Source organism: Manis javanica, chromosome 13 (assembly GCF_040802235.1).
Source record: "Manis javanica isolate MJ-LG chromosome 13, MJ_LKY, whole genome shotgun sequence".
In the NCBI taxonomy this organism is placed as follows: Eukaryota; Metazoa; Chordata; class Mammalia; order Pholidota; family Manidae; genus Manis; species Manis javanica.
Genome location: NC_133168.1, coordinates 90687286 through 90713944, shown reverse-complemented (window position 1 = coordinate 90713944; position 26659 = coordinate 90687286). Strand labels below are relative to the sequence as shown.

The window sequence follows — 26659 nt, the reverse complement described above, 5'->3', positions numbered from 1 at the left end:
TTTGTAAAAAGTTCTATCTGCTACATCAACTATCTGCACTCACTACTGCCCTTTGTATACTTTTCTTGGCTATTGTTAGACTTAATTCTACAACACAAAACTTTAAAACGATTTCATCCAGTCCCATTCCCAAGAGTTTGGTGGGAATCACACTGCCTATATGTTAATATGGGGAGAGCTGGTGGTTCTTTTTGTTTTGCTATTAAGTCTCCCATCCAGACATTGTATGTTCCTCCATTCACTGAAGTCTTATTTCAGATTCTTGGAGTTTCAGATCCCAAACATTTTTTACTAAATCTACCTATATTCCTAGTTATTTCATATATTTTGTGGTTACTTTCAGCAGCTCTTTCCCTATTTAGGTTTCTAACTAGTTACTACTAGAATGGAGAAAAACTGCTACAGGCGGGACCTTGGCAGCACCGCACATTCTGTTCCAGGCCACCATAATATCACAAGAAAGGGAGTCCAGTGGATTTTTTGGTTTCCCAGTGCATATATGAGTTATGTTTACTCTCTCCTGTAATCTGTTAAGTGTGCAACAGCATTATGTCTCAAAGCAATGTACCTACCTTAATTAAAAAATCTTTATTGTTAGAAAATGCTAACCACCATCTGAGCTTCCAGTGAGCCATAATCACTGCTCACAATAATAATGAAAAAGTTTGAAATATTGCAAGAATTACCAAAATATGACACAGAGCAAAGTGAGCAAATAGTTTTGGAAAAATGGTGTCAATAAACTTGTGTGGCTCAGGGTTGTCACAAAACTCCAATGTGTAAAACTGTACTATCTGCAAAGAGCAATCAAGTGAAATGCAATGATTTATAAAGATACTTTTTTGTTATCTTGAATCCCGTTCCCTTACCAAATTGTTAATTCTAAGACAATTTTGCTGGCATCATTCAGCTTTTCTAAGAATATAATCACATTATTTGAATATAAAGTTTTCATTTCCAATATTTTATACTGATAATGTTGCTAATGTATTACTGAGCCATCCTTGTATTTCAGAAACAAACTTTACTTAGTGTGTATTACACATTTGAATCACTACTAGGTTGATAATTACTAATATTTTACTTAGTAATTTTTTCTTTAATAAACTCTTCTACAGTTTTGTGTTGGTATTATCTTTATCAGATTTTTAGAATCAAGGTTGAAAAGTCTTTCTAAAAATGAATTAGAGGGTGGACTAATGGCATGGCAGCCTGAGAAGTTCTGTGTACCTGCTCCCTAGAGAAACCAATTATGAAAACTACTAAAAATAATTAAAGTCTCTGGAAATGGTCCTAAGGTCATAGAGCAAATCAAGAACTATTTAATGAGGAAAAACTACTGGACCTCAGTAAGAAGAGTGAGTTGTGGTGGTTAAAACATGACCTGCTGCTTCCCCAGCTCAGTGTTAATGAAAACTACCATAGACACTACAGTGAAGAGCACAGGCAGCCCCCTCTACCCAGCTCTTCACAGCTGAGGGCTGTATCTTCCCAGGAGGGACAGGGTGTCAGCATTCTTTTCCTGTCCTAGCTACCTACTGCTGAGGCCAGTTCAGCCCAGAGGTGGGCAACTTCAGTTCAGAGGTGGGGATCCCTCCTATTCCAGCCCCAACTCAGAATGACATACTGAGAATACTGGGTTTCAGGGTCCTAGCCCTGGCTTGTTCATGAAGCAGAGGTCCCATGCCAGGGGTGGCAAACTAAACCAAGAAGGCCAGAGACTACAGCTACTCCTATCCCCAACCTCTCCTAAAGCTGCAGTCACTCACGGAAAAGTATTCCTCATCCCCACTCCCAGCTCCAGGTGCTAGGCTCAGAGGTTTTGCCCAAGGGGAAAGGCAGGCCTTGAAAAAAAAAGAACTCCCAAATCTCTTCTCCAAGTAATTTAGTTTATCTGCAGAGTGTGGGGAAGGTCAAGACTAAGGGCTCTTTCAAAACAAGGAGAGATGTAGAGAAAAGCAATTAAAAGGAGACTAGGAAACTTGGTATCAATATAAACTAAACCAGCAGCTGCCTCAGGCTACTAGAGAAAACAGCAGAATAGCTAAGCAGAGCTTTCCTGGGTTCAGAATAAATCTCAAACAATGACTTTGAAAATGATCCCTATAAAAGAAAACGAATTTAACTGGATGAGTTGGGGAGCAATTTAATGCCTCAGGCATTGTTGAAAGCAACTGAGCAATCAGCCAACAATTTGTGCAGTTTAATAGCTGAGTGTATCTGGGAAAGAGACAAAGAGAGCCCTGTCAAAACTGCTGTTATCCCAGGATGGCTGTGCACTTGCCCATGGCTTCCTCCTCGAAGGCACAGTACCCGAGGCTTCACATGGTGGTGATAAAAGAGACCTCACTAAAATAATCTGACTGGTCACCAAACAAATAAATAAGCAAATACAGTAACAAGATCTGCAGGCAGCAGGGGCAGGAGGAAGGAAAAAAAAGAAACATCAAAGCTGAAAGGACAAAAACTGAAATGAAAAATCCCGTAGAGGTGCTTAACAGAAATTTGAACCAGCAAAAGAAAGAATTAGTGAATTTGTTCATCAGTAAAGATTACACAATGGGAAGAAGGGAGAGAAAAAAAGAATGAAGAATCAATAGTGCAGACAACCTTGGGGCACTGCTAAGTGACCCAACATACACATAATGGGAGCACTGCAAGAGAAGGGAAAGAATGGAGCAGAAAACATATCTCAAGAAATAATGTCTGAAAACTTCCCCAAATCTGATGAAAAACTTTACACAACCAAGAAGCTCAAAAAACTCAAGTAGAATAAGTAGACAGATATCCACAAAAAGACACACGATGATAAAAATGCTGAGACAAGGGAAAAATCTTGAAAACAGAAAGAGAACAATGAATCATAACAGGGAACTTCAGTAAGGTTAAAAGCCTACTTCTTAATCAGAAACGAGGCCAGAAGGCAGTGGGAGAACTTATTTAAAACACTCAAAGAGATCAGCTGTCAGCTGGGACTCCTATGCCCGGGGAAGGTATCTTTCAGAAATGAAGGTGAAATAGAGACATCCAGCAATCAACAACCGAATTTGTAGCTAGCCAAGCTTTGAAGAAATACCAAAGTAATCCCAGATAGTAACATAAAATCCACATAAATTAGTAATAAAGGTAACTATGTATTTATAAAAGAGGCTATAAATGCATATTTCTTTTTCTGTCTTCTCAACTAATCCAAAAGTAGTATATTGGACAAAAATACTATGTATAACCATAAGAACACAGACTCTTCCATGTGGAGAAAGCCACACTGGAGTAACATAATCTCAGTGAAATTAAGTTATATCTGAAAGAGAATTTGAGAAGTTAGTATGTGTAAGGTCTAGAAAAACTACTAAAAAAATAATGCCCCAAAATGTAGTACAAAAAAACCATCAAAGAAATTAGAAGTGTTACACTAAAACAAAAGAAAGGAATAAGGGGCAATAGAATAAGATGTAAATCAAATAATATCAGTAAGAACATTAAATGTGAGTGGATTAAGCAATCCAATCAAAAGGCAGAGATTGCCGAAGTGCTAAAAAAAACAGGATCCAATCAAAGGGATTAAAATACAAATTATAAGAACTAAAACTCTAAAACTCTGATAAGAAACAAAGGGTGGCCGTATATGACAAACCCACAGCCAACATCACACTTGAACAGCGAGAAGCTGAAAGCCTTTCCTCTAACACTGGGAACCAGACAGGGATGCCCACTCTCCCCACTTTTATTCCACATAGTGCTGGAGGTCCCAGCCACGGCAATCAGACAACACAAAGAAATACAAGGCATCCAGATTGGTAAGGAAGAAGTTAAACTGTCACTGTTTGCAGATGATATGACATTGTACACGAGAAACCCTAAAGAATCAACCCCAAAACTACTAGAACTAATTGAATTCAGCAAAGTTGTGGGATACAAAATTAATATACAGAAATCTGTTGCATTCCTTTATACTAATGATAAACCAGCAGAAAGAGAATCAGGAAAACTCCATTTACAATTGCATCTAAAAGAATAAAATACCTAGGAATAAACCTAACCAAGGAGGTGAAAGACCTATAGCCTGAAAACTACAAGACACTCATGAGAGAAATTAAAGACATAAAAAAATGGAAACATATCCCATGCTCATGGATAGGAAGAATATTGTCAAAATGGCCATCCTGCCCAAAGCAATCTACATATTCAATGCAATCCCTATCAAAATACCAACAGCATTCTTCAACGAACTAGAAAAAATAGTTCTAAAATTCACATGGAACCACAAAAGACCCTGAATAGCCAAAGCAATCTTGAGAAGGAAGAATAAAGCTGGGGGGATTATGTTCCCTGACTTTAAGCTCTACTACAAAGTAATCAAAATAATTTGATAGTGGCACATAAACATACTCATAGATCAATGGAACAGAACAGAGTCCAGATGTAAACCTACACATATATGGCCAATTAATATATGATAAAGGAGCCATGGATATACAGTGGGGAAATGACAGCCTCTTCAACAGCTGGTGTTGGTAAAACTGGACAGCTACATGTAATAATGAAACTGAATTACTGTCTAACCCCATACATATAAGTAAACTCAAAATGGATCAAAGACCTGAATATAAGTCATGAAACCATAAAACTCTTAGGGGAAAACATAGGCAAAAATCCCTTGAATATAAACATGAGTAACTTTTTCCTGAACACATCTCCTTAGGCAAGGGAAAAGAAAGCAAAATTGAACAAATGGAACGACATAAAACTAAAAAGATTCCGTACAGCAGAGGACACCATCAGCAGAACAAAAAGGCATCCCACAGTATGGGAGAATATATCGTAAATGACATAACCGACAAGGGGTTATATATATATGTCCAAAATATATAAAGAACTCACACACCTCAACAAACAAAAAGCAAATAACTAAATTAAAAAATGAGCAGAGGATCTGAACAGACATTTCTCCAAAGAAGAAATTCAGATGTCCAACAGGCACATGAAAAGATGCTCCACATCAGTAATCGTCAGGGAAATGCAAATTAAAATCACAATGAGGTATCACCTCACACCAGTAAGGATGGCCAACATCCAAATGACAAGGAACAACAAATGCTGCTAGGATGGGGAGAAAGGTGAAAGAAGGTGTGGTACATATACACAATGGAATACTCTTCAGCCATAAGAAGAAAACAAATCCTACCATTTGCAACAACATGGATGGAGCTAGAGGGTATTATGCTCAGTGAAAATAAGCCAGGCGGAGAAAGACAACTATCAAATGATTTCAGTAATTTGTGGAATATAACAAAGCAAAACTGATGGAACAAAGCAGCAGCAGACTCACAGACCCAAGGGACTAGCAGTTATCAAAGGGAAAGGGGGTGGGGAGGGAGGAATAAGGGGATTAAGGGGCATTATGATCAGCACACATAATGTAGGGGGGGCACGGGGAAGGCAGTATAGTACAGAGAAGACGAGTAGTGACTCTATAGCATGTTACTATGCTGATGAACAGTGACTGTAATGGGGTATATGGTAGGGACTTGATATTATGGGTGAATGTCGCAACCACAATGTTGCTCTTGTGAAACCTTCATAAGATTGTTTATCAATGATACCTTAAAAAAAAAAAAAAGGAGCAGAAGACCTGAATAGAAGGCGTACAAAATGGCCAAGCAACACATGAAAAGATGCTCCACATCACTAATCATCAGGGAAATATAAATCAAAACTACCACCATGTATCACCTTGCAACAGTCAGAATGGCCACCATATAAAAGACAAGAAACAAGTGTTGGCAAGGTTGTGGAGAAAAGGGAAGCCTCCTACACTGTTGGTGGGAATGTGTTGGTACAGACACTGGGAAGCAGTATGGAGTTTCCTCAAACAACTAAAAATAGAACTGTCACATGACCCAGCAATTTCACTTCTGGGAATTTACCTGAGGAAAACAAATCACTGATTCCAAAAGACATATACACTCCTATGTTTATTATCTCATCATTTACAATAGCCAAGATATGGAAGCATCTGAAGTGTCCATCAATTGAAAACTGAATAAGAAATACGTGGTACATACATTTAATGGAATATTCAGCCATAAAAAAGAAAGAAATGTTACAATTTGGAACAACAGGGATGGTCGTCGACAGTATCATGCTAAGTGAAATCTTAAGAAAAGCACAACAAAACAAAACAAATTACCCAAACAGAAACAGACTCAAAGAAATTGAGAAGGGACAGGTGTTTATCATGGGGGACTGCTTGAGGTCGGTGGGTGAAATGTGTGAAGGGGAACAAAGGTGCACAAAACCTCATTTTGTATTTAGGTGCTATTTTGGTGAGAGATATTTACAACTGTACAAAAAAAAACACAAGGAAACAGAACATAGGGGTAAATCTGTAACCTTGGGTCGGTCAATGGACTTGGATATGGCACCTCGAGGATGAAAAAAAAAACCCGAAAAGAGTAATTGGAACTTCACAAAAAGTTTTGAAATCCACATCATGTCCTGTGTGTGTGTGTGTGTGTGTGTGTGGTCTCTAATATACATAGAACTCTTACCTCAGAAAGACCATGTGTGTGTGTGTGTGTGTGTGTGTGTGTGTGTGTGTGTGTGTGGTCTCTAATATACCTAGAATATATATAGAAGTCTTACCTCAGAAAGACCGTGTGTGTGTGTGTGTGTGTGTGTGTGTGTGTGTGTGTGTGTGTGTGTGGTCTCTAATATACCTAGAATATATATAGAACTCTTACCTCAGAAAGACCATGTGTGTGTGTGTGTGTGTGTTGTCTCAAATATACCTAGAATATATATAGAACTCTTACCTCAGAAAGACCATACATGCAATTAAAAAATGAACCTAGAATGTGAATAGAGACATTTCTCCAACTCCAAGAGTTAAATGGCCAAAAAGCCCATGAAAAGATGTTTAACATATACACCAATAAGGAAGTGCAAATAAAAAATACAAGAGATACCACTTCACACTCATCAGGATGGTCAGAATAAAAAAATCAGACAATAACAAGTACTGGCCCAATAAGGGGAAACTGGAATCCTCATACATGGCTGATGGGAATTTAAAATGGTGTGGCCACTTTGAAAAAGCAGTCTGGCAGTTCCTCACAAAGTTAAAGAGTTACTATTTGATCCAGGTAATCTACTCCTGGATACATACCCAAGAAAAATGAAAACATGTTTGCACAAGAAATTTGCACAACAAAATGTTTGGAAATAGCCAAAAGATGGAAAGTCAAATGCTTAGACTGATGAATGGATAAACAAAATGTGATGTATCTATACAAGAGACTATTACTAGGCCATACAAAGGAATGAAATTCTGATACATGCTACAATGTTGAGGAACCTTGACAACATGAGGCTAGGTGGAAAAAGCTCATCATAGACAGCCACGTAATATGTGATTCTGTTTACACGACATGTCTAGAATAAGCAACGATACAGAAACAGATAGTAGATTACTGGTTGACTAAGGCTGGGGAGAATGGAGGGTTGGAGAAGGACGGCTAAAGAGTATGGTTTTTGAGATGATGAAAATGTTCCATAACTGTGGTGATGGCCACACTGTTGAATATATTAAACACTGCTTTGTATGCCTTAAATGGCTGAATTGTATGGTGCATTCATCTCAACACAGCTGTTGCCAAAAATAATAATAATCATCAGAAGCTTTGAATTCATTTCTATAGTTTGCGATTCTTAAAAATTTAGTATTTAAATTGCATTCAAATTATCTCTATAAAGTAACTACTTCTGGTGCTTTCTGGGTTACCTTTCATCACCCTTCCACACCCATTTACTAGTTGTTATAGCTATTTTATCTTTTTTTTTTTCAAGCTTCTTTTAGGATCGATTTTGAGTTTATATTTTACGAGCTATCTATCACTTGTTTCACCTATATTTCCCAAAAGGTTTAATGCCACGCTGTCTCCATCCTCTGCAATTTGCTCTTCCCCTACCCCTTATCAGCTCCCAACCCAACAATCTGGTTTTGGCAAGATCCTGACAAGGTCTCAATCACCTAAACCAGACCCCTCACCCTACCCCAGTGCTGAGAATCGCTGTATTGAGAAAGACTGGGGATGAATCTGATGGGCTGGAGATAGGCTACACTCCCCTTGTCTGCTGTCATCTGCTCCTAACGCCTCCCCCACCTCATCCCCACCTCCTCCAGGGTGTGGGCCATCCAGCCTCTCTCTAGCCCAGACTGGTGCCAGGCCTCTCAGCCCTCTCCCTACTGCACAGCCCCTCTGCCCCCAGCTGTTCTCTAGCAGCCACCTCCAACCTAGCACGTCACCCACTCAACTAAAAAACACCTAAGCGAGTTTCTGTGCTAGGCCTTGGGGTACACTGGAAAACAGGACAGAATCTGTTCAATTTCCTCCAAGCTTGCTCCCCTCTTTGCCACAGGACCATGCCACCCCATCTTAGCGGCACCACTGTCTACCAGTTATGGAAGCCAGACACCCAACACAGCCAAGACTCCCTCACGTCAACCTCCCGGCCTCTGGATGCTGCAGCAGCCCCTCACTGGCCCTACCTCCCTCCACACCAGGTCCCTTAAGTCTCTATCTCAACACCAACTCCACGCTGTTAGTCACCAACCTGAAAATTTCACTGCCTGCAGGAGCAAGCCCAGACCCCAGCCTTGAAAACCTCTCAAGTCCAATCCCTCCTCCAGCAGCACACGCACCACACACTTGTTATTCGGCTTCTGAACCGAATCTGGCAGAGGGCCCCCATGCACATGGACATCCTCATATCCCATAGCCTATTGTTTCTTAAGGTCTAGACCTGATGCCACCTTCTCCAAGCACGGTCCCCATTTCCCACCCCTCTCCCCACAGCTGCGCTGACTCCACTGGGGCAGAAATGTGTGTACCTGCTTGCCCCCAGACCCCTGCAATTCCTCACGGGCAGGCAGAGATTATAATCCCAGGACCTCTCCAGAGGCCTCAGCCAGTCAACTAACAGGATCATGGGAGGGCATTTGGTGGCCACTCACCCTGCGGTTCCGGTTGTGATCCATGGTCTTAAGGTGTTTCTGGATGATCCCAAACTGCATGGGAATGAAGAGGTCACAGGCTGCACAGTGGGCCGCCTCCACCTTCTTCACAAAATGCTCCATGGCAATTTCTGTGGGGTGAAAGAGTTGTTGTGACGGATCCCAGGTGCCTCACACAGACCCAGCTGTTGGAGAGAACGCCAGATCAGGTCCTGATCTCGCCCTGCCACTTCCGGGTGCGCCTGAGGCGGTGTTCCCTGGCCCTCCTTGGGACCCTGCCTAGTGGGAGTGAGAAGGAACCTCCTCACCTTGGGTCAGATCCTGGTCTCTGTAGATCTGCTGGATCAGACCATCGAGGTCCTCCACAGTCTTTCGGAGCTCCTCCGTCTTCTTGGTCTTGTTGGTGACATACTCCTGCCAGAGACACCAAGGAGACACCGGGCACTGGGTGGGCTGCTCCATGTCCCAAGGGGTCTGAGAAGCGAAGAGCAGTGCTGCCATTCCAAGGCTCACCTGCAGGAAGTCAGCCGTCTGCTTGGGGAGCTTGGTGCCTACATACTTAAAGTGCTCCTTATGGAACTTGCTATCAAGGTGGCCAGTCATCTCATCCTCATAGAAGGTCCGGTATTTGCAGAGAGAACACACAAACTGGATCCTGCCACAGGAGGGAAATGAGAGGCTGAGGCCGAGAGTCCCAGAGAATCGTGCTGCTGCCTCACCCAACCCAGCTGCAAGCCCTGCACCAGGCCTCCTTCACGGGCCTCTGAAGTGCGGTCCCAGCACGGGGCCAGGCTGGGACCAGCGGGGCTGGGAGTAGAAAGGGACAAAAAGTCTGTAGGCTGCAGTTACTGCAACAGAGGGGCCGGGGGAGGAGCTCTTCCTTCCCGCAGGCAGGAGGCTGAAGCCTGAGGCAGCAACTGCTGCGACAGGCAAGGAGTCGCCGGAAGGTTGCTGGAGGGCCTCTCTACAGGCTGGGCAGGAGCCTGTGCACTTGGCCCAGCTGGGGACCGGAAGGAAGGATGCCCTGGCATGAGCCAGGTGGCCCTGAGGTGCAGAGTGGAGTACGCAGTCCCGAGGCAGGGCCCGAAAAAGTGCTGCATCTTCCTTCTGGGGTCTGGGGGACTGAAAGGCCCAGCCCATCCTCTGCTCAGAACGCTTGGGGATGGTGTCGGGAGGGATGGGAAGCAGGCAGGCCTGGGCACCTGCTGCCTCATCTTCCTCTTCCGAGAAGAGACCAGTCTGAGCTGGAAGGAGGGCGCCCGCCTGGCCTGCCAGAGGGCAGCCTGGAGTCACCTGAGCGAGGTGCTCTGTCTGGGCCTGGTGTCCACAGCAGAAGCCTGGGGTCTGGGGCCTGGGCCGCAGCAGGCCGCCGTGGCAAGGGGCGGAGGAGGCCAGCCGCCACCGAGGCCTCGGGGCGGGTCCCTACCTCTGCCGGACGTCCTTATCTGGGCCACGGGGTCAGCTTTGTCTGGAGAGCCCAGGGGCCGGGCGCCGGCGAGGCTGAGGAAGGTCCAGCAAGAGCAAGAGTCTGAGGCGGAGGAGGAGGAGGCAAGCACCAGTGCGGGAGCCCTGAGGGCAGACAGACCCGACCAAGGGGCGTGAAGGGCTCAGCCGCAGACAGGCCCGGCCTGATGGGGCCGGCGGGCAGGCCCGAGGCTGCCACAGCCCACAGGTGCTGCCATCTCTCCTGGGCGTGGCGGCGGCCTCTTGGCAGCTAGCTGGGGTAGCACAGGAGCCTTGGACCTCGAGTCTCTGATGAGCTGGCCCCCTCCCGCAGGGGCATTAGGCCCCCAGTGCACCTCGGGGCTCGTGCGCCGAGTGACCTAGCGCCGGAGCTTCTGGGCAACGGTGCCGAGCAGTGTCGGGTCTCAGGTCAGACGCTACCGGTCGCCAGGCGGCCACAGAGGGGCAAGGGACGAGTCAGGCCTTGGGAGCTGGGCCTGGCCGGAAGCAGGGTCCATGCACGGCCGAGCAGGTGGCAGCTCCCAAGGGAGGCCAGAGAGCGGCGAGGTGGCAGAGCTATGGCCCTGCTCTCCTGGTGGCAGCCCCAGAGCGAGGCAGAGGCAAAGGGGGGTAGGGAAGCTGGTTACCTTTCCACCATGCGGTCTCGCTGGCGCTTTTTCTGCTTGTCTTGGCTCTTCTTGCCTGCCTGCAACTTGCGCTTGGCCTGGCCACTCTCATCCTGGCTGCTCAGGGCCCCTATGGGGACAGAGGGGCACAGTCACCTGGCTGCACCAGGTCAGGGCAGGACCTCGGGCCTCTGGCTGGATCACCCGCCATCTACTCCAGAGGGTCCACTGTGAAAGCAGCTGTCCAAGGATGGACTCTGGCCATGAGCAAGGCTGAGTACCCTGGGCCAAGCAGGGAGCAGTTTTGGCCTAGGCCCTCAAGAGAGGTTGACACAGGCTGACCCCACTGCTCTCCAGGACACCCCCAGTCCAGAGTGGGCCCGGGGAGGCTGGAACGCAAAGAGAGACTGTCTTGGTGGAAACACTGGAGCAAGTTCAGAGTTGGCAGGATGCTGGGGGCCATGGCTGGGGTCTAAGTGCAGTCCCTAAGGGTAAAGACCCCAGAGGGTCACATGGCTCTGCCCATCCCCCACCGGGCACCAACAGTGGGCTGAGGCTGGATTTACTGTCAGGTACCTGCTGGCGCTCATCACTCGGGTGAGGGGACATGGACCCCCAACAGGGGCTGAAGAGGCGCTGAGGGAGGGGCCACGCAAACCACAGCCATAAGAACTGCACCAAGGGTCCCAGCCTGCCCACTGGCCACTGAGGACCCAGGACTGAGCGGTGGAGGGCAAGGGTGTGTGTTTAGAGATCCCCCCAAACTTTTGCTGCTGCCCCCACCTGAGGCTAAAACCAATGTGCTAGGCTGGGGTCATTGCCACCTACAACCTCTGCCTGGGAAGAATGGAACAGAGCAGGAAGGGGGTGGAAGACGAGGAGCCCCCGGGGGGCATGTACCCAGCCCCACAAGGAGGGGTCCACATCAGCCACGTTCTCACCACCACCCTGCCCTTGGTTGCATCCCGCCCACAGGGGGCGCACGGAAGAGCCACCCCAGCACCCAAGCTGCTGAGAAGACTCACCCTTCTCTGTGTCCTCCCTGCCTTCTTCCTTCGCCTCCTCTTTTCCCTCTTCATCTTCTTCCTGAGACACAATTTAAAAAACCCAGCATCAAAGTGTGTGCGGTTGGCCGCCTCTCTGATGACACGGCCGGCCACACCCCAGCACTGGGCCAGGAGCCTCGCACCCCGCCGGTGGCTCCTGGATGGAGGGCTCACTCTGCACCTCTGACAGGGGAGCCCAGCCTCCCTCCGCCAGAGCCCGCCGGCTCCTGCCAGCCACGCACGCTCGCAGAGCTGACTGGGCGGCTGCGGCCCCCATGGGGATTCCTGCTCTGCAACACAGGTGCTTAGCCAGCTACGCTTCACAGGTCCCCCTGCACAGTGCGAGCAGGGCAGGGCCACTTACTGCTCTGGAGCCCTTCTCCATGGCCTCAGCACCTTCCAGACCCTCTGCAGCTTCCCCCTCGGTGCCCTCATCTGAAAGGTAAAGGAAGGAAGCTCAGCCCAGGAGCCCAAGGCAGGGGCAGGAGGCAGGGGCAGGGGCAGGGGACAGGAGCAGGGGGCAGGGGCAGGGGCAGGGAGCAGGGGGCATGGGGCAGGAGCAGGGGGCAGGGGCAGGGGGCAGCGGCAGGGGTAGGGGGTAGGGGGCAGGGGCAGCGGCAGGAGCAGGGGCAGGGACAGGGGGCAGCAGCAGGGGTAGGGGGCAGGGGCAGGGGGCAGCGGCAGGGGTAGGGGGCAGGGGCAGGGGACAGGAGCAGGGGGTAGGGGCAGGGGGCAGGGGCAGGGAGCAGGGGGCAGGGGGTAGGAGCAGGGGGCAGGGGCAGGGGGCAGGGGCAGGGGCAGGAGCAGGGGGCAGGGGCAGGGGTCAGCGGCAGGGGTAGGGGGCAGGGGCAGCGGCAGGGGCAGGGGTCAGCGGCAGGAGCAGGGGGCAGCGGCAGGGGCAGGGGGCAGGGGGCAGCAGCAGGGGTAGGGGGCAGGGGCAGGAGCAGGGGCAGGGGTCAGCGGCAGGGGCAGGGGCAGGGGCAGGGCCCCAGCTCACCATTGTCTGAATCACTGTTGTCTGAGCAGTCCGTCCGGCTGGCTTTGCTGTCTGGCTCATCAGGACTGCCACACTGCTTTCTCTTCTTCTTCTTGGTCTGGGTCAAAAAGGAGCTGAGTCAGCAAGAGTGGCTCTGGGACCTTCACTCTGCCTGGTAGGAGTCAGAGGGGACGTCTCCTCCATTTACCCGGAAGTCAGCTGTGGTCCAGGTCTTCCAGGTCCGCCTCATCTGCTTCATGCCATTGCCAAAGCCAAAGCCAAAGCGGGAGCCACCAGGGAAGGTGCCCCCACCACGCATGCCCTGGAACATGCCGTACTCGGGGATGATGTTCTGGGAGAAGAGGGAGGGCAGCCGGGAGGCTCCAGGCATGCACTGGCCCCGGGCCCCCATGGGGTCTTCCCACATGCGCCCATAGCCTGAGGCCACTGGCCGGCCACTCCGGGAGTCCCGGGCCCAGCCCTGAGCCCGTGGGCCAAAGGTATCGCTGCCACGCATGCGGAACTGGTCACGATAGGCGTCATACTGGCCCTCATAGGCCATTTCCATCTCAGGGTCAAGTTCGCCATAGTCATAGCCTGGCCGGTATAGGTCGCGCTCGCTCAGGATGGCCCTTGAGTCACAGGCCTCGTAGGAATCATATCTGCAGAGGAAGGGACAAGCATCAGGGAAGCCCTCAAATCCCATTACCCTGCATGGAGTCCCTTCCCCCAAAAGCTTATAAGCCCGGAGACAGGAAGCCCAGCTCTAGCACCCACCCCACCCTGCTGGAGATGTTCAAAGTTCAGAAATGTCAATAAAAAGGCCTCTCGGACCAGAGTTCTAGAAGCAGGAAAGGTCCCTCAGCTGATGTTCCCAAGCCTGAATGTGGCCATGCAGTAACGTGGAGACTCTAAGTAGGAATGACACCTGGGGTGGTATTGGTCTCAGGGACAGAGAGCCCTTAGCCCTTTGGAACCATGTGCACATGTCTGGCAGCCCCGCACCCAAGACTGCTTCTCAGGAGCAGGGCTCAGCATCCCAGCATCCTGCAGTCCAGCAGAATGCTTGTCCAAGAGGGCTACTACTGCCCAGGAGAGACCCTGTACTGGCCTCATAGCTGGGGGAACCCCCAAGCCCTCCAAAGCCCCTCACCACCCAAAAGGAGAAGGGAGACAAAAACGGGGAGCGTTTCCCAGGAAAGACACTGAAAGCTTGCCCAGGCACTAGGAAAAAAGCTCTATCACATCAACAGTGGGGCCCAGGGTGAGGCACTGAACCCTACACAGTAACTAAGAAGGCAGGCCAGAGCTCTAAAGAGCTGCTTTATCCATGACCACAGCTCACACTCCCAAAAGGTCCAGATCCCACACGCCTCTCCGGCACAGGGGCCCCTCCTTGCCAGAGCCAGGCTGCAGGAAGCACCAACAGCTATGGGAGAAGCAGCCAGTGCTACCCAGCTGCCACTCCATACCTCACCCCTGCCCCCCAGTTCCCAGCTGTGGCAAGAGGCAGCTGGCACCAGCAGTGACAGGATCCACACAGACCCTGAGCTGAAAGCCAAGCCCCTCCCTGCCTTTGGCAGCCTCAGGTCCAAGTGCTGGCTGTCAGGCACAAGGGCAGGGAGTGTGCCTAGGGTTCTCCCAACTTTTCGCTTGCTACAGAACCCACGCAAGTCCTTTTGGTGTCCTCTGTTCCTGAGAGGCCCTGGGGCCTCACCCGGTCCCACCAGTGCCCAGCCAGGACCCGTCCTTACTGCTCCCCTATCTGTCAGCTGGAGCGATCAGGTTGCTTCACACCACATGCCCTCTTCCTGGAAGCCTCTCACTAGGGTACAGAAACTCCTGGGCCAGCACCAGTTCATACAGTGACAACTGCCCACGATGTGATGCTGTGAGTGGGGGCAGATCTGGGTGCTGGGCCCAGCTGTACCGCCTACTCTGGGGTGTCTCTGGGTGAGGCGTATCATCTGCCTGTGCCTCCCTTTTCCTATCGGCAGAATGAGGAAGACAACAGTTCCTCAGAGAAGCACCTCTGAGGCCCAAATGGCACACATTAGTCAGGCACCGAAGAGTGAGCAGGAAGTGCCCACATCTGTGCTGTCCCTTATGTGGGGATGACCCAGCTTGCTGTGTTCAGCCCCAAAGGCTCATTCCACTGTTCACCCACTGTGCAGGCTGCAAATTCTTTGGAGAACTCCAAATGGATGTTTCTGGAAGGAGGGGCCCCTTCACACCCTGCTTCTGAGGAAAGCCATTCAGAGAGGACAGTGAACCAGTCCACTCTGGGCTTCTGCTGCCCAGCTACAAGTTGGAGGGAAGCTAGAGAAGGGAAGGGCACTAGACCCAGAGCAGCCTCCAGGAGCCTCAGCAGCAGAGCCAAGAGGGAGGATGCCAACACAAGGGACGGTGTAGAGAGGGACCATCAGCAGGCGGGAGGCATCCACTCACCTTTCTCCACCTGAGCCGAACATGCCTCCTTGTATCATCTCTGTCTCCAAGTGTGGCACCATATCTAAGCGCTGGTTCATTCTGGACAAAACGGAATCGGCACTGGCACCACCCGCGGCACCAGGGTTTGCATTTGTGTCAGAGCTAGGCATTTCCCAAGAGTTTGAAGTGGTCATACCGTACCCATAGTTGGTGGTGTTATCCTGGCCATAGCCATAGCCATAACCATAGTTCTCGTAGCCTGCAGGGAGGAAGACACACAGACAGAGATGGCAGGGGCGGGGAGAAGAGAGGCAGACAGAGATAGCGACAAACACAGAGGATGTCTTCTGTCATAGAGACAAGCTGGGGACCCTAGCCACGCAAGGCTGGGCGGGCCCTAGCCATTCTGAGGGGGACCTCCTGTGAAGGACTGGCCAACCCCAGGGCATTCAGAGCCCCTGAAGGCACCCCCCACACCTTGTCCAAGCTGGGCAGTGACAGCAACACACAACTAGCCCCATTCTGAGGGAGAGGAGAGAAATCAGGAATGTTACTTGCCTCTGTTTGTCCCAGAGTTCCAAGTTCCATATCCTAAAAAATGTAGAAGAGTCATTATACCCACAATCACTACAATACAACAAGCATTTAATTCAGGCAAAATGAAGACAACCAGTCCCAGGGTGTGACTGGCCACAGAGCAAACCTCCGGAAGAAGCCTTGGACTGGAGAGCACGACAAAAAGGGTGCGGGCCCCACCCTGCCCCGGCGTCCGACCTTCCGTGACTCCGGCCCCTGCTATTTACAGAGTCCCATTGCCAACACTCTCAGCTGAGGATCTGAGCTCTTAACACTCTTCCCTTCGGAAGCCAGAAGTAGACTGCCTCCACCTCCAGCTAAGCACTGGCCGGGGGAAAAGCAGGGCACTTTCCGAGGCCCCTCAGACTTTGCTGCACACGAAGCTCAGCACAAAGCCCCCACGCACTCTTGACTCAAATCACTCACATCACCCAACAAAGCCAGGGGGAGCAGAAAAACTGACCACCCTAGTCTCCCAAATGTCTGCCTTAACAGGGAAGGCCACAAAGCCCCTTCATGTGTGTGCTGTGCTGGAACACATGAGCAGAGGGACACAGCTCCCCACTTGAGAAAAACTGTGGGGAGAACTACCTGGATTTTAACTAAAGATGCTCTGAATTTTATTACAGCATATGAGAAAAATTCATTCCTTCAGGAACATTAAGCCACTGAAAACTAACAAAAGTGCAAAGCCAAGCACCTGTTTCTCCCTACGGTGGTCCAAGAGAACAGGTCCCATGTTCCCAGTCTCTGCTGAGACCCCAGAGTTCTCATCTACTCCCCGCTGTCTCTGCCCTGCAGATGGCCAGGACACGCTCAGCCCAGGGCACAGACCAAAGCTCAGGAAGAGGCAGTGTGACAAAGGGCAGAGTCCACACAGGAAAGCGAGAGCATAAAGCTGAAATGAAGAGCAAGGAGAATAGGCCAGGCCGGAGTCCCACACTCGGGCTCCCCCTCGGTCCAGTGCACAGACACCAGGGGACGCCTTGGAAACCAGCAGGGCACTTTGGATGGTCACTAGGTTTAAAGAACCTTGGGTGCTGAGAGCTCACCAAGCAAAAGTCCTCTTTGGCTGAGGAAACCAAAGCAGAGGCTTCGCTCATGTGTTTAGTCAACCATCCTGAGCAACGGAGCAGATGCTGGCAGTGCCGCACACTTCTGAGGCCGGGAGCGCTGCTTATTAAAAGAGACACTACTAACCAGAGAGCAGCCAGGGACAGCCAGGAACAGGAAATCACAGTCAGTGAGTGGTGAACGGGCGTCTGACAGTCCAGAGCAGAGGGTGGCAGAGGCCCATGAGGAATAGCACACACACAGCCTGGCCACGGGGCCGTTTGCATCAGGAATAGTGGACGCCAGCTATTCAAGAGGAGACAAGGCTGGGAAGCAAAGGCAGACCCACCAGGGCTCTGGTTGTGAGGCCAGAATATGGGCCCCCCAGGTTTCACTTCAGCTGCTGAGAATCTGCCAGAAGGGCATGAGCAGGCACAAGGGAAGGAAGCAGGAAGAGGGCATTTAACTCTGCGAACACAAGGCCAGGCAGGTGCCCCAGGATGGCTCAAGGGAACTCACTTCCATACCCAGGGGGAATGAGACTATTGTTGACAGAGGAAATTTAAAACATATCTCTGTCTGTCTGTCTGTCTTTAAAAGAAACCAAAGAAGAGAAAAGGAGATGGTCACAGGAAGCAGTACTTACAGAGCAAAAATGTAAACAATGTACATGTTTGCCTATAAAGGAACAGTTACCCAGATTACAGCCTACCTGCTCACAGCTCATGCGGGCATCAACAAGGATTCTATTATGCTGAATGCAGCACAAGGAAAGGCCTCTAACAGTAAGCAAAATAAAGCAGGATACACAACTTTATCCAGGAACAAATTATTTGACTAACTAAAATAGGGATGGGGACAAAAGTTAAATATTAAAATGGGAGGATCTCAGTTGACTGTTTTTCAAAATGTTATTTAAATGTTATATTGTTCCTGTGATTTAAGCCAAAGGAAAATTAAAATTGTTCTTATTCTTTCACAACATGATTGTTTATGTAAAAAAAAACAAAAAACCTCAAAAAATCTACAAGAGTTACTATAGTAAGTGAGCTTAGGAAGGTTTATTATAGGATTAACATACAAAAAGCAAAAAGCAACCTGAATTCTACATTGCAGCAATGAACCAATGGAAACTGAAATTTTTTAAAGTACCATTTACCTTCAAGGTACAAACACAAAATACTTAAAAGTGTAACATGACAAAGTATGTGCAGGATCTGTGTGTTGAAAACTTCAACGCTAATCAAAGATCTAAATAAATGGAGTGGCATATTGTATTCAAGGACTGAAAGACTTAATATTATTATGACGTTAATTCTCTCAAACTAATCTAGAGATCCAAGGGCATCCCACTCATAATCTCAGCAACTTTTATAGAAACTGACAAACTGATTCTAAAATTTATGTGTAAAAACAAAGGAACTAGAATATCCAAGGCAATTCTGGAAAAAAAGAACAAACCTGGATGACAACTCACATTAAGTATTTCAAGACTTACTATCTAGTAATCAAGACAGTGTGGTACTGGAAGAGATTAAGACACAAAGATCAATGGAACACAATGGGAGTCCAGAAATAGACCACCTACAGACCATACACACAGGCACGTGCGCACACACACGGTCAACTTATTTTCAACAAATATAAAAAAGAATCCTGACCTACACTGCACACCTTGTAGAAATGTTAACTTGAAATGGATCACGGAATAAATGTAAAAATACAACTATAAAGCACCTAAAAGAAAACTTAGAAGAAAATTTTTGCAACCTTGGGTTAGGCATAATAAATATCTTGGCTACAGCACCCAAAATCATGACTGAAGATGAGACCGATAAACTGGACTTCATCAAAACAAAGAACCTGTGTTCTCTGAAAGACACTACTGACAAGAATAAACAGAGAACCCACAAACTGGGAGAAATATTTGTAAATGGTACATCTGATAAAATGTTTATGCCTAGCATATGTAAACTAGAGGGAAAATCATTAAAAAAATATGTGTAATTTGGAACTACGTTTGACTAAAATGGGTGAAGCAGGGAGGGCACGACAGAGCAATCCATGCGAACCAAGTTTCTCTTGTTGATGAAATACTGATACCTCCATTTAGTATGTATGGTGTGGGGAGTCACGGGGAGAGCAGTGTAGCACAGAGAAGGCACATAGTGGACCTGTGGCATCTTGCTGCACTGATGGACAGTGACTGCATTGGGGTCTGGGTGGGGACTTGATAATATGGGTAAATGTAGTAGCCAAATTGTTTTTTCATGTGAAACCTTCATAAGAGTGTATATTAATCATATCTTAGTTAAAAAAAAACAAAAACACTGATACCTCCTTACTCAATTTTAACACATTTTAACATTTCTTTCTCCCTGGTAATACTACAGGGAGCTTACTTATGTCCATTTATTCAGTGACTCTTGAAGGAATGCACACTGTGTAGGTTCAGTCTTTCCGCAGATCTTCGTAATAAAACAAATTACCCATCTCAGCAACCAAGGCTATCCTCATTAATTCCCCAAAGGGCTCCTTTCTCAACAGACACCTAGGGTCATGGACCACAGAAAGAAGAGTTTTACTGGCAGTTCTATAGATCCTGTTAGGTGGTTCCTTCCAAACTAGAGATTCTGTGTCTGTCTGCAACTAAGAAATCAATCACAGTTTCTCCCTCAGCCCTGGGTGTGGGGAACCCGCTGGCCAGAGGCGGTCCAACTGTGTCTCTAAAACCCCACCAGATTCAGACAGGTAGTCTCTCTCTCAAGCAGTGGTCCCCCATATCCTCTACCCTGGGCTTCAGTTGGAGGCTTCGTTACTGCTCGGACCAATCCTTTGTGCCTGGGCCATTCTCCTTCCCAAGCCCTTGGGTCTGACCTTTGCCAGACCTCACGTACTTCTAACAAAATGTTAAAGGGTCAAAGGAATCAATCATTTACAGCCCCCAAGAACTCTGGCTTATTCGGTAGTGGAGGGAAGTACCAGCTATTCTAAGGACCACTGCACTATTCCACACAAGTTTACAGTTGGAAAAGCAAGACAGGGTGACAGCGAAGCCAAAGATAATGAGAAGACAGTAGATTGCTCTGTCATTAGGAGAAGGCAGAGCACTCGTCCTGATTTCCAGAGAACCACACTTACCATAATCACAGGTGGGCTGAGTGCTTGTGTCTGGGTACGTCGACTGCAAAGTGGTTTCAGATCCCTGGACAAAACCTAAATAATACGCACAGTGTGGTTAGTTTCACAAAACAAGTCACATGAAAATGATCTAAGTCTACCCTTCAGTGTAGACTGGCTGGCAGGCCCTCACCTCACTGGAAAGCCACCAAAAGTCTAGGTTCTGAGCACTTTAATCACATCTCCAGAACATATGACAATGGAAAGGCAGGCTATGGTTAAGTTGCTACACCAGAACTGGGTAAAAATTTTTAGACACTTTAAACCAGTATCCTGTTTTGATAAACAAACACCAGAACTAGTCAGTTAAATGAGGAAAATACTACCACATGGCTGAAAATAGAGCCACCTCCAGTGCAAACAAAGATGGAGGTTAGTTTTGAACGTTAAGGCAAATAACAGCCCTCTCCTCCCAAATCTTGCATGTTTTAGTTTTCCCATTTAAAAAAGTGTGAATTATAATTACCTCTTAAATGCAGTTACTTGGGGTTGGCATGTTCAAATGGGGTATTAGATTTAATATATATATATTATTTCCTATTCTCCCAACTCTCAAGACCATTTCTCAACTTAAAATGATTTAGTACCAAATAAGGAAAACTTGAACCTCTATCAGAAACTATTGTTCTTAAGTACTGATTATTAACAGATGACGATGAATTCCAACACTACCTTTAAAATTACATTTAAAAATAGCTTTTTAACTGATACACCCTTAGGACTGAAATTATGACAGTTACCGTAACAGGCAGTATTTGCCTATTCTCATCAGAACCAACTCATGATCTAAAATGCCAAAGCCCTCAGCTTATTTACAACAAAAACGTACACCAAGTGCCATTCCGCAGGACAGGCATTCACGTATTTGTTGACAGTCTCTCTAGTTCATCTTTTAAGACTACAGCAACAAAGATGACAGAAAAAGCAGCCAACATTGAAAAAGTGTTTCCAGCCAGGGTGCTAAGAGCTTTATCTACATTATTACATTTCATCCTTGCTACTGCCAGCAAAGGGGACAGATCCCTTACTCTGCAATTCAGAAACCCAAAAAGGTCTGGAAACTAAGTGTTCTCCTCAAGTGTGATGCCCGTGCTCACTCAGGGGCAAACCTGACCTGTGAGGACAACTACGTTCTTTACCCCATTTGGTATAGAAAATAATGCATTTAGTCACGGGGTGTTGCCCCAGGCTACAGGGCGGATCCTGTCCAATGCCCTTCTCTCAAGCTGCATTTCCAAAATACACCCAGTTCCAAGGGTTTCAAGTAAGGAACAGTGGACCCATGCTTTATCTTAACTTCCCAAAGGAAGGTACTGAGACTGGGCGCTGGGGAAAGAGAAAGCCAAAAGCAGCCAACACAACTTTTTATTTTACCTTCTCTAATTAGAGGGGTACGTTATGAGAATAGATTCCCTCCAGGGACCCAGGACCTTCTCGAGATCCCTGAATTCTATGCCATGATGGTAAGAACTGTCTACTGAAAGCATTTTTTGGACAGCTCACCTATGGGGAAGCCTAACAGTGTAAAAAGTACCCTACACCTGCATTCTCCGCTGTTTGCTCAACTAGCTTCTGGAAACCTGTTTGTTCAGCAATAAGGCCACCAGCAAAATAGCCCCAAACTTTAGGAAATGTAGTTTGTACATACTGTAGCTGCAACTGGACCCTACCACACCCCGACAGGGACATTTGTGGGAACACGGTATGCAAACTGCAGAGCACAAGGTCTACGTATGTTCAGGGGACAGGGGCCCTTGTTCTTCCCAAAGGAAAAGCAAAAATAACCCATCAAAACTTCAAAGCCCAAGGGCAACCTCTGTTCTGGTTCTGTCCTCCCCACATTAACATTCTGCTCTGCAATACTGTCTCCAGGGCAGGTCCCTCGTTAGCCAGTACGCTCCAATTATGAATAAATTCTAGTCTGGGTCATTAATCATTCTCTTCTCGGTTTGATTTACTTGCCTGATCAGCTCTGAGTGAAAAATAGAATAGAGAAGTTTTGGCCCTAGAAAGCTAAAAGGTCAGACCATGGATTTATGATAACTATGCATCACCAGACCTCTATCTTGGCCAGACTCTCTGACATCTTTTTTACTCAAAAATACACAAGGTTTCTCAGTTTTATTCTTTTCTTTCTTTTTTTTGAAAGAGGTTCTTTGAAGAAATGAAAGAAACCTGACAAAAATTAAGAGGGCAAAAAATGAGAGGGAATTAGGTTAGGCTGCTTCCTGCCTCCATCGGGCAGTAAGCAGCCTCCATGAGGGCCTCTGGCAATTCTTGCCCACTGATGTTTGTTGTTCCTTCCTGAACCAAGAGGGGCAGCAAGTTAAGATACTGTAGGAATGACTGGGCATGACTCCTGAGGCTTCTGCCTTGCTCCCTCGAATCACTCACCTGAGGGTGCGACCACCAACCCTGCTGTGAGGACCCTCCCAAAGGCCCATGGTGCGGTCCACATGGTGAGGAACCAACCAGAAGCGGCATTAAGCTGCTGGCCATGAGTCTGAGTCACCCTGGAGGTGGGTCCCTCAGTCCGTCAAGCCTTAAGGTGACTACAGTCCTGATTAATATCCAAAACATGGTGCCCGTCACGAGAACCCACACCAGAACCATTCAGGTAAACCAATTGCGCAGTCCTCACACCAGGAACTGTGTGAGGTAATAAAGTTCCTACAAAAAGACTGGTTCCTACAAAAAGCCCTAAGTGTCCATCAGAAGATGAATGGATAAAGAAGATGTGGTACGTATACAGAACGGAGTATATTCCGCCGTAAGAAAGAAACAAATTCTACCATTTGCAACAACATGGATGGAGCTAAGGGTATTAATGCTCAGTGAAATAAGTCAGGCAGAGAAACACAAATACCAAATGATTTCCCTCATTTGTGGAGTATAACAACGAAGCAAAACTGAAGGAACAAAATAGCAGCAGACTCACAGACTCCAAAAAGGGACTAGCGGTTACCAAAGGGGAGGTGTGAGGGAGGGTGGGTGGGAGGGAGAAAGGGATTGTGGGGTATTATGATTGGTGCACATGGTGTGTGGGGGGTCACAGGGAAGACAGTGTAGCACAGAGAAGGCAAGTAGTGACTCTGTGGCGTCTTACTACACTGATGGAGAATGACTGCAATGGGGTATGGGGGGGACTTGATAATAAGGGTGAATGTAATAACCACATTGTTTTTCTTGTAAAACTGTCTTGCCAACGGGTTTCAGCCCCAGGCAAGTTCACTATGGATTCAATGTGACCAAAGAAATTGACAGCAAAACATTCTTTGGTGTGAAAGGGCTTATTACCCGGTTTGTTCTCCAGGCAGTAGGAGCACTAGCATCTCTGCCTCTGCCCAGAGCACTGGGCCGAGCTCTCTGTATAGTGCAAATATAGCTTATTGACTAAAGGTGTGGAAGTGGTAGCCTAGCAACAGGTCAGTTACATCATCAGGTGGTTTAAGTTCAGTGAGGATCCTGGCCATAGGAACCCCAACTTCCCACAGAAACCTTAAGAAGAGTGTATATCAATGATACCTTAAAAAAAAAAAAAAAACGACTGTAGCACTTCAGACCTTTGTGAAAGGCCTGATTCTGCATTTTTCTGTCCTGTTTTTCCACTGCTTCCCTCAGGTCCTGAGGCAAAGCCTCCTTTTCCAAGTATACATAAAGTAGGTTCAAAAGCTGGACAAGTTATCAAAAAGGTAAATTATTTTAATCATTTTAGAATGTGACTGTAATCACCTAAATGCTACCATTTGTGTCAAGGCCTCCAGAGTTCTTCCTTAAAGGCAAAAACAGTCATATGAAATGTGACTTACGAGGCCTTTGACTATAGTGATCTGCCTCTTAAAAGGAAGTGCTTTTGGTTGATCAAGATCAAGGGAAGCTAATCATTAATTACCTTGTTAGCTTGGCTACCTCGGTGGCCCCTCAAGCCCAGAATTACAGCCTACAAGACATGGAGCTGAAATCCAGACTTGGCCATTAGTGACCTAACTCAGCTTCCTTGTCTGTAACATAAATGCTCCATTATTATTAGGCTAACCCCATAGCACACAACCAGCAAAGGTTCTTCCCTTAAAAACCAAAGAACTGCCTCTCAGTTCTCAGCTAAGACTTGGTGAAAGGGATTACATCTCGTTCCAACAATGTAACAACCCTAAGGGCTCTCCTCCGAACCAGAATAGGGCAGGGTTGCCAACCTGGCACTACTGACGTTCGGAGCCAGATGATTCTTTGTGGTGGGGGCATTCTTGTGCATTGGAGAGTTAGCCGTACTCCTGGCCTCTACCCGCTGGATGACTGTAGCATCCCCAACCCCAGATGTGACAGCCAAAAATATCTCCAGGCATTGCCAAACATCCCCTGGGAGGCAGAACTGCTCCATGGTTGAGAACTGCTGGGCTAAGGAATGGCTGCTAAAAAAACTAGGGGTTCTTGCCAAGCTCCTGACCTGGGGAACAAAGAGAGGCGTAGGGCCAACCCCATTGCCTCAGTCCCCTACCCCCCAATAAACCAGCCTTCAGAGCAGCCTGGGGCTCCCTCGGGTTCCATTCTCAGTCTTGAACATTCATAACAGAATGCAGGTTATCCAGCAACTACACACGCTCAAGCCTAACACCCCCATGAACGGGGAAGGCCTAGTCTAGGGCTCCTGGCTAAGAAGTCTCATTGGTCGCTGCCAAGGTAAGCATAGGTGGCCCTTGGAATTCATCCAGGGATGACTTACAATCGCCCAAGCATAGCCCAGGACCCCCTCTGGGATCTCATCTTCCTCCCTCGCCTTGGCTCAAATCCCGGTGGCCTCCCTGACTAGGTCATCTTCCAACAAACCAGGCAGTTCCTGCCCCTGGGCCTTTAGTCCAGGGCTCTCTGGGCCGAATATACTAAACTCCCTCCCTCCCTTCCTCCCTTCAGGTCTCTGCTCCAACGTCACCTCTGGACAGCGGCTCCCCAACCGACCCACGCACCAGAGCAGCCCCCGAGGATACTGCCGGCCCTAAAATATATCCTGCATTGCGCGCCTGGTACGGTCTGCACTCGCCTCTAAGCTGCTTGAGCGATTCCTGTCGATGTGCCAGCGCCTGTTCAGTGTCTGACACCAGGGATTTGACAGATTGCGAATGAATTAAAGCCGAGGTCAGCAGCTCCTCCCAAGGCTCACGCTCGGCCGGGTCCCTCCCCGGCCCGGGGGTGGGGGCTCGGGGCTGCGGCATTTTGCGGGGAGACTGTGAGGCGACGGCAGCCGAGCCCGATGACTGGTCTGAGGGGCCGAGGCCTGAGGAACGACGACCAGGGCCGTCGGGGTCCGAGGAGGCCGGACCAGGGAGGCGGCGGTGGGAAACAGCCTTCAGGCGCCCAGACCAGGGCCCACAAGCACCGGCGGCGGAAATCAAGGCCTCGAGTGACAGAGACTGAGACATGAGCTTGTGAGCACAGAGAAATGGGGCGCCGAGGCGTGAGGAGCGCGGAGCTGACGCGACGGGTCCCCGGCGCCATTTTGGGATCGCACAGAGGGCAGTGTCCAAGCCCCGGGGACGACGCGGGCGGGCCCGGGACGGCCCTGGCGCATGCCCGTCCCTCCCCACCCGGGGATCGACACCCACCCTGCCTGGCCTACCTGTGTAGCTCATGGCAGCAGCGAACACGGCACCCCAGAGTTCCGGCAGCTGCCCTGCGCGTCCGACGCAGCAAACACCGAAACAATCCCCAGGGCCCCTTCCACACAAAACCGAGACCCGCCTCCCGGCCGCATTGGCTCGCACCAGACACTGGCTTCAAGTCTATTGGACAGCTGAGCTGTCCATTCCCAAACTTCCTCACTACAGCAGTACTCTGCCAATCCAATGAGAGCCCCGCTCCGCTCCCGCCTACCGTTATCCCAAGCCCGCAGTCACTGGTTGAGGAGCCACCCTGGAGGCGGAGTCCTGTGGAAATAGAAGGGGCGGAGCTGTTCCCTACGGAAAGACCTGAGGCCCAAGCGCCGCCGGGTGGGAGGCCCGCGGGAGCCGGGACTACCTCTTAGAGCGCGGCTCGGATCCCGGCTCTGCCACCGAGGTGCTGTGCAAACCTACACTACGTTTCTTAACTTCTGTGGCTTTCAGCTCCAAAATAAGCATGGTAAAGCCATACTGGAATGAAAATTACAACTAAGCGCCAAACAAGATGCTGGGGACAACGTTAAAAAATGAGATAACGTATGTAAACAATCGGTCCAGCGCCGGGTGCACTGAATATTATAGGTTTTGTTACATAATGAGAACAAATATATTTATACAGCATGCCTATATGGTATATGTAATAAAGTTGTATGTATATATAA

The 26659-nt window shown here is 48.5% G+C and overlaps 1 protein-coding gene across 2 annotated transcripts in view; it reads right to left on the bottom strand.

The window, feature by feature from the left end:
- The window catches only part of AKAP8L (A-kinase anchoring protein 8 like), a 28778-nt gene extending 2669 nt beyond the window's left edge, over positions 1 to 26109 (bottom strand). Inside the window, exons 1-13 of one of the 2 annotated variants that reach the window (XM_037018555.2) lie at positions 25958 to 26109; positions 20308 to 20382; positions 16096 to 16128; positions 15739 to 15796; positions 15556 to 15636; positions 13316 to 13769; positions 13129 to 13225; positions 12496 to 12566; positions 12111 to 12171; positions 11107 to 11215; positions 9530 to 9671; positions 9325 to 9430; positions 9017 to 9147 (exon numbers count right to left, since the gene is read on the bottom strand). In XM_037018555.2, coding sequence (XP_036874450.2) covers positions 9017 to 9147; positions 9325 to 9430; positions 9530 to 9671; positions 11107 to 11215; positions 12111 to 12171; positions 12496 to 12566; positions 13129 to 13225; positions 13316 to 13769; positions 15556 to 15636; positions 15739 to 15796; positions 16096 to 16128; positions 20308 to 20382; positions 25958 to 25970 — 1431 coding nt within the window. In that variant the 5' untranslated portion in view covers positions 25971 to 26109. Of the gene's footprint in view, positions 1 to 9016; positions 9148 to 9324; positions 9431 to 9529; positions 9672 to 11106; positions 11216 to 12110; positions 12172 to 12495; positions 12567 to 13128; positions 13226 to 13315; positions 13770 to 15555; positions 15797 to 16095; positions 16129 to 20307; positions 20383 to 25957 lie in introns of both variants that reach the window. The other variant, XM_037018554.2, reaches the window with a different exon arrangement.
- Positions 26110 to 26659: the final 550 nt, after the last annotated feature.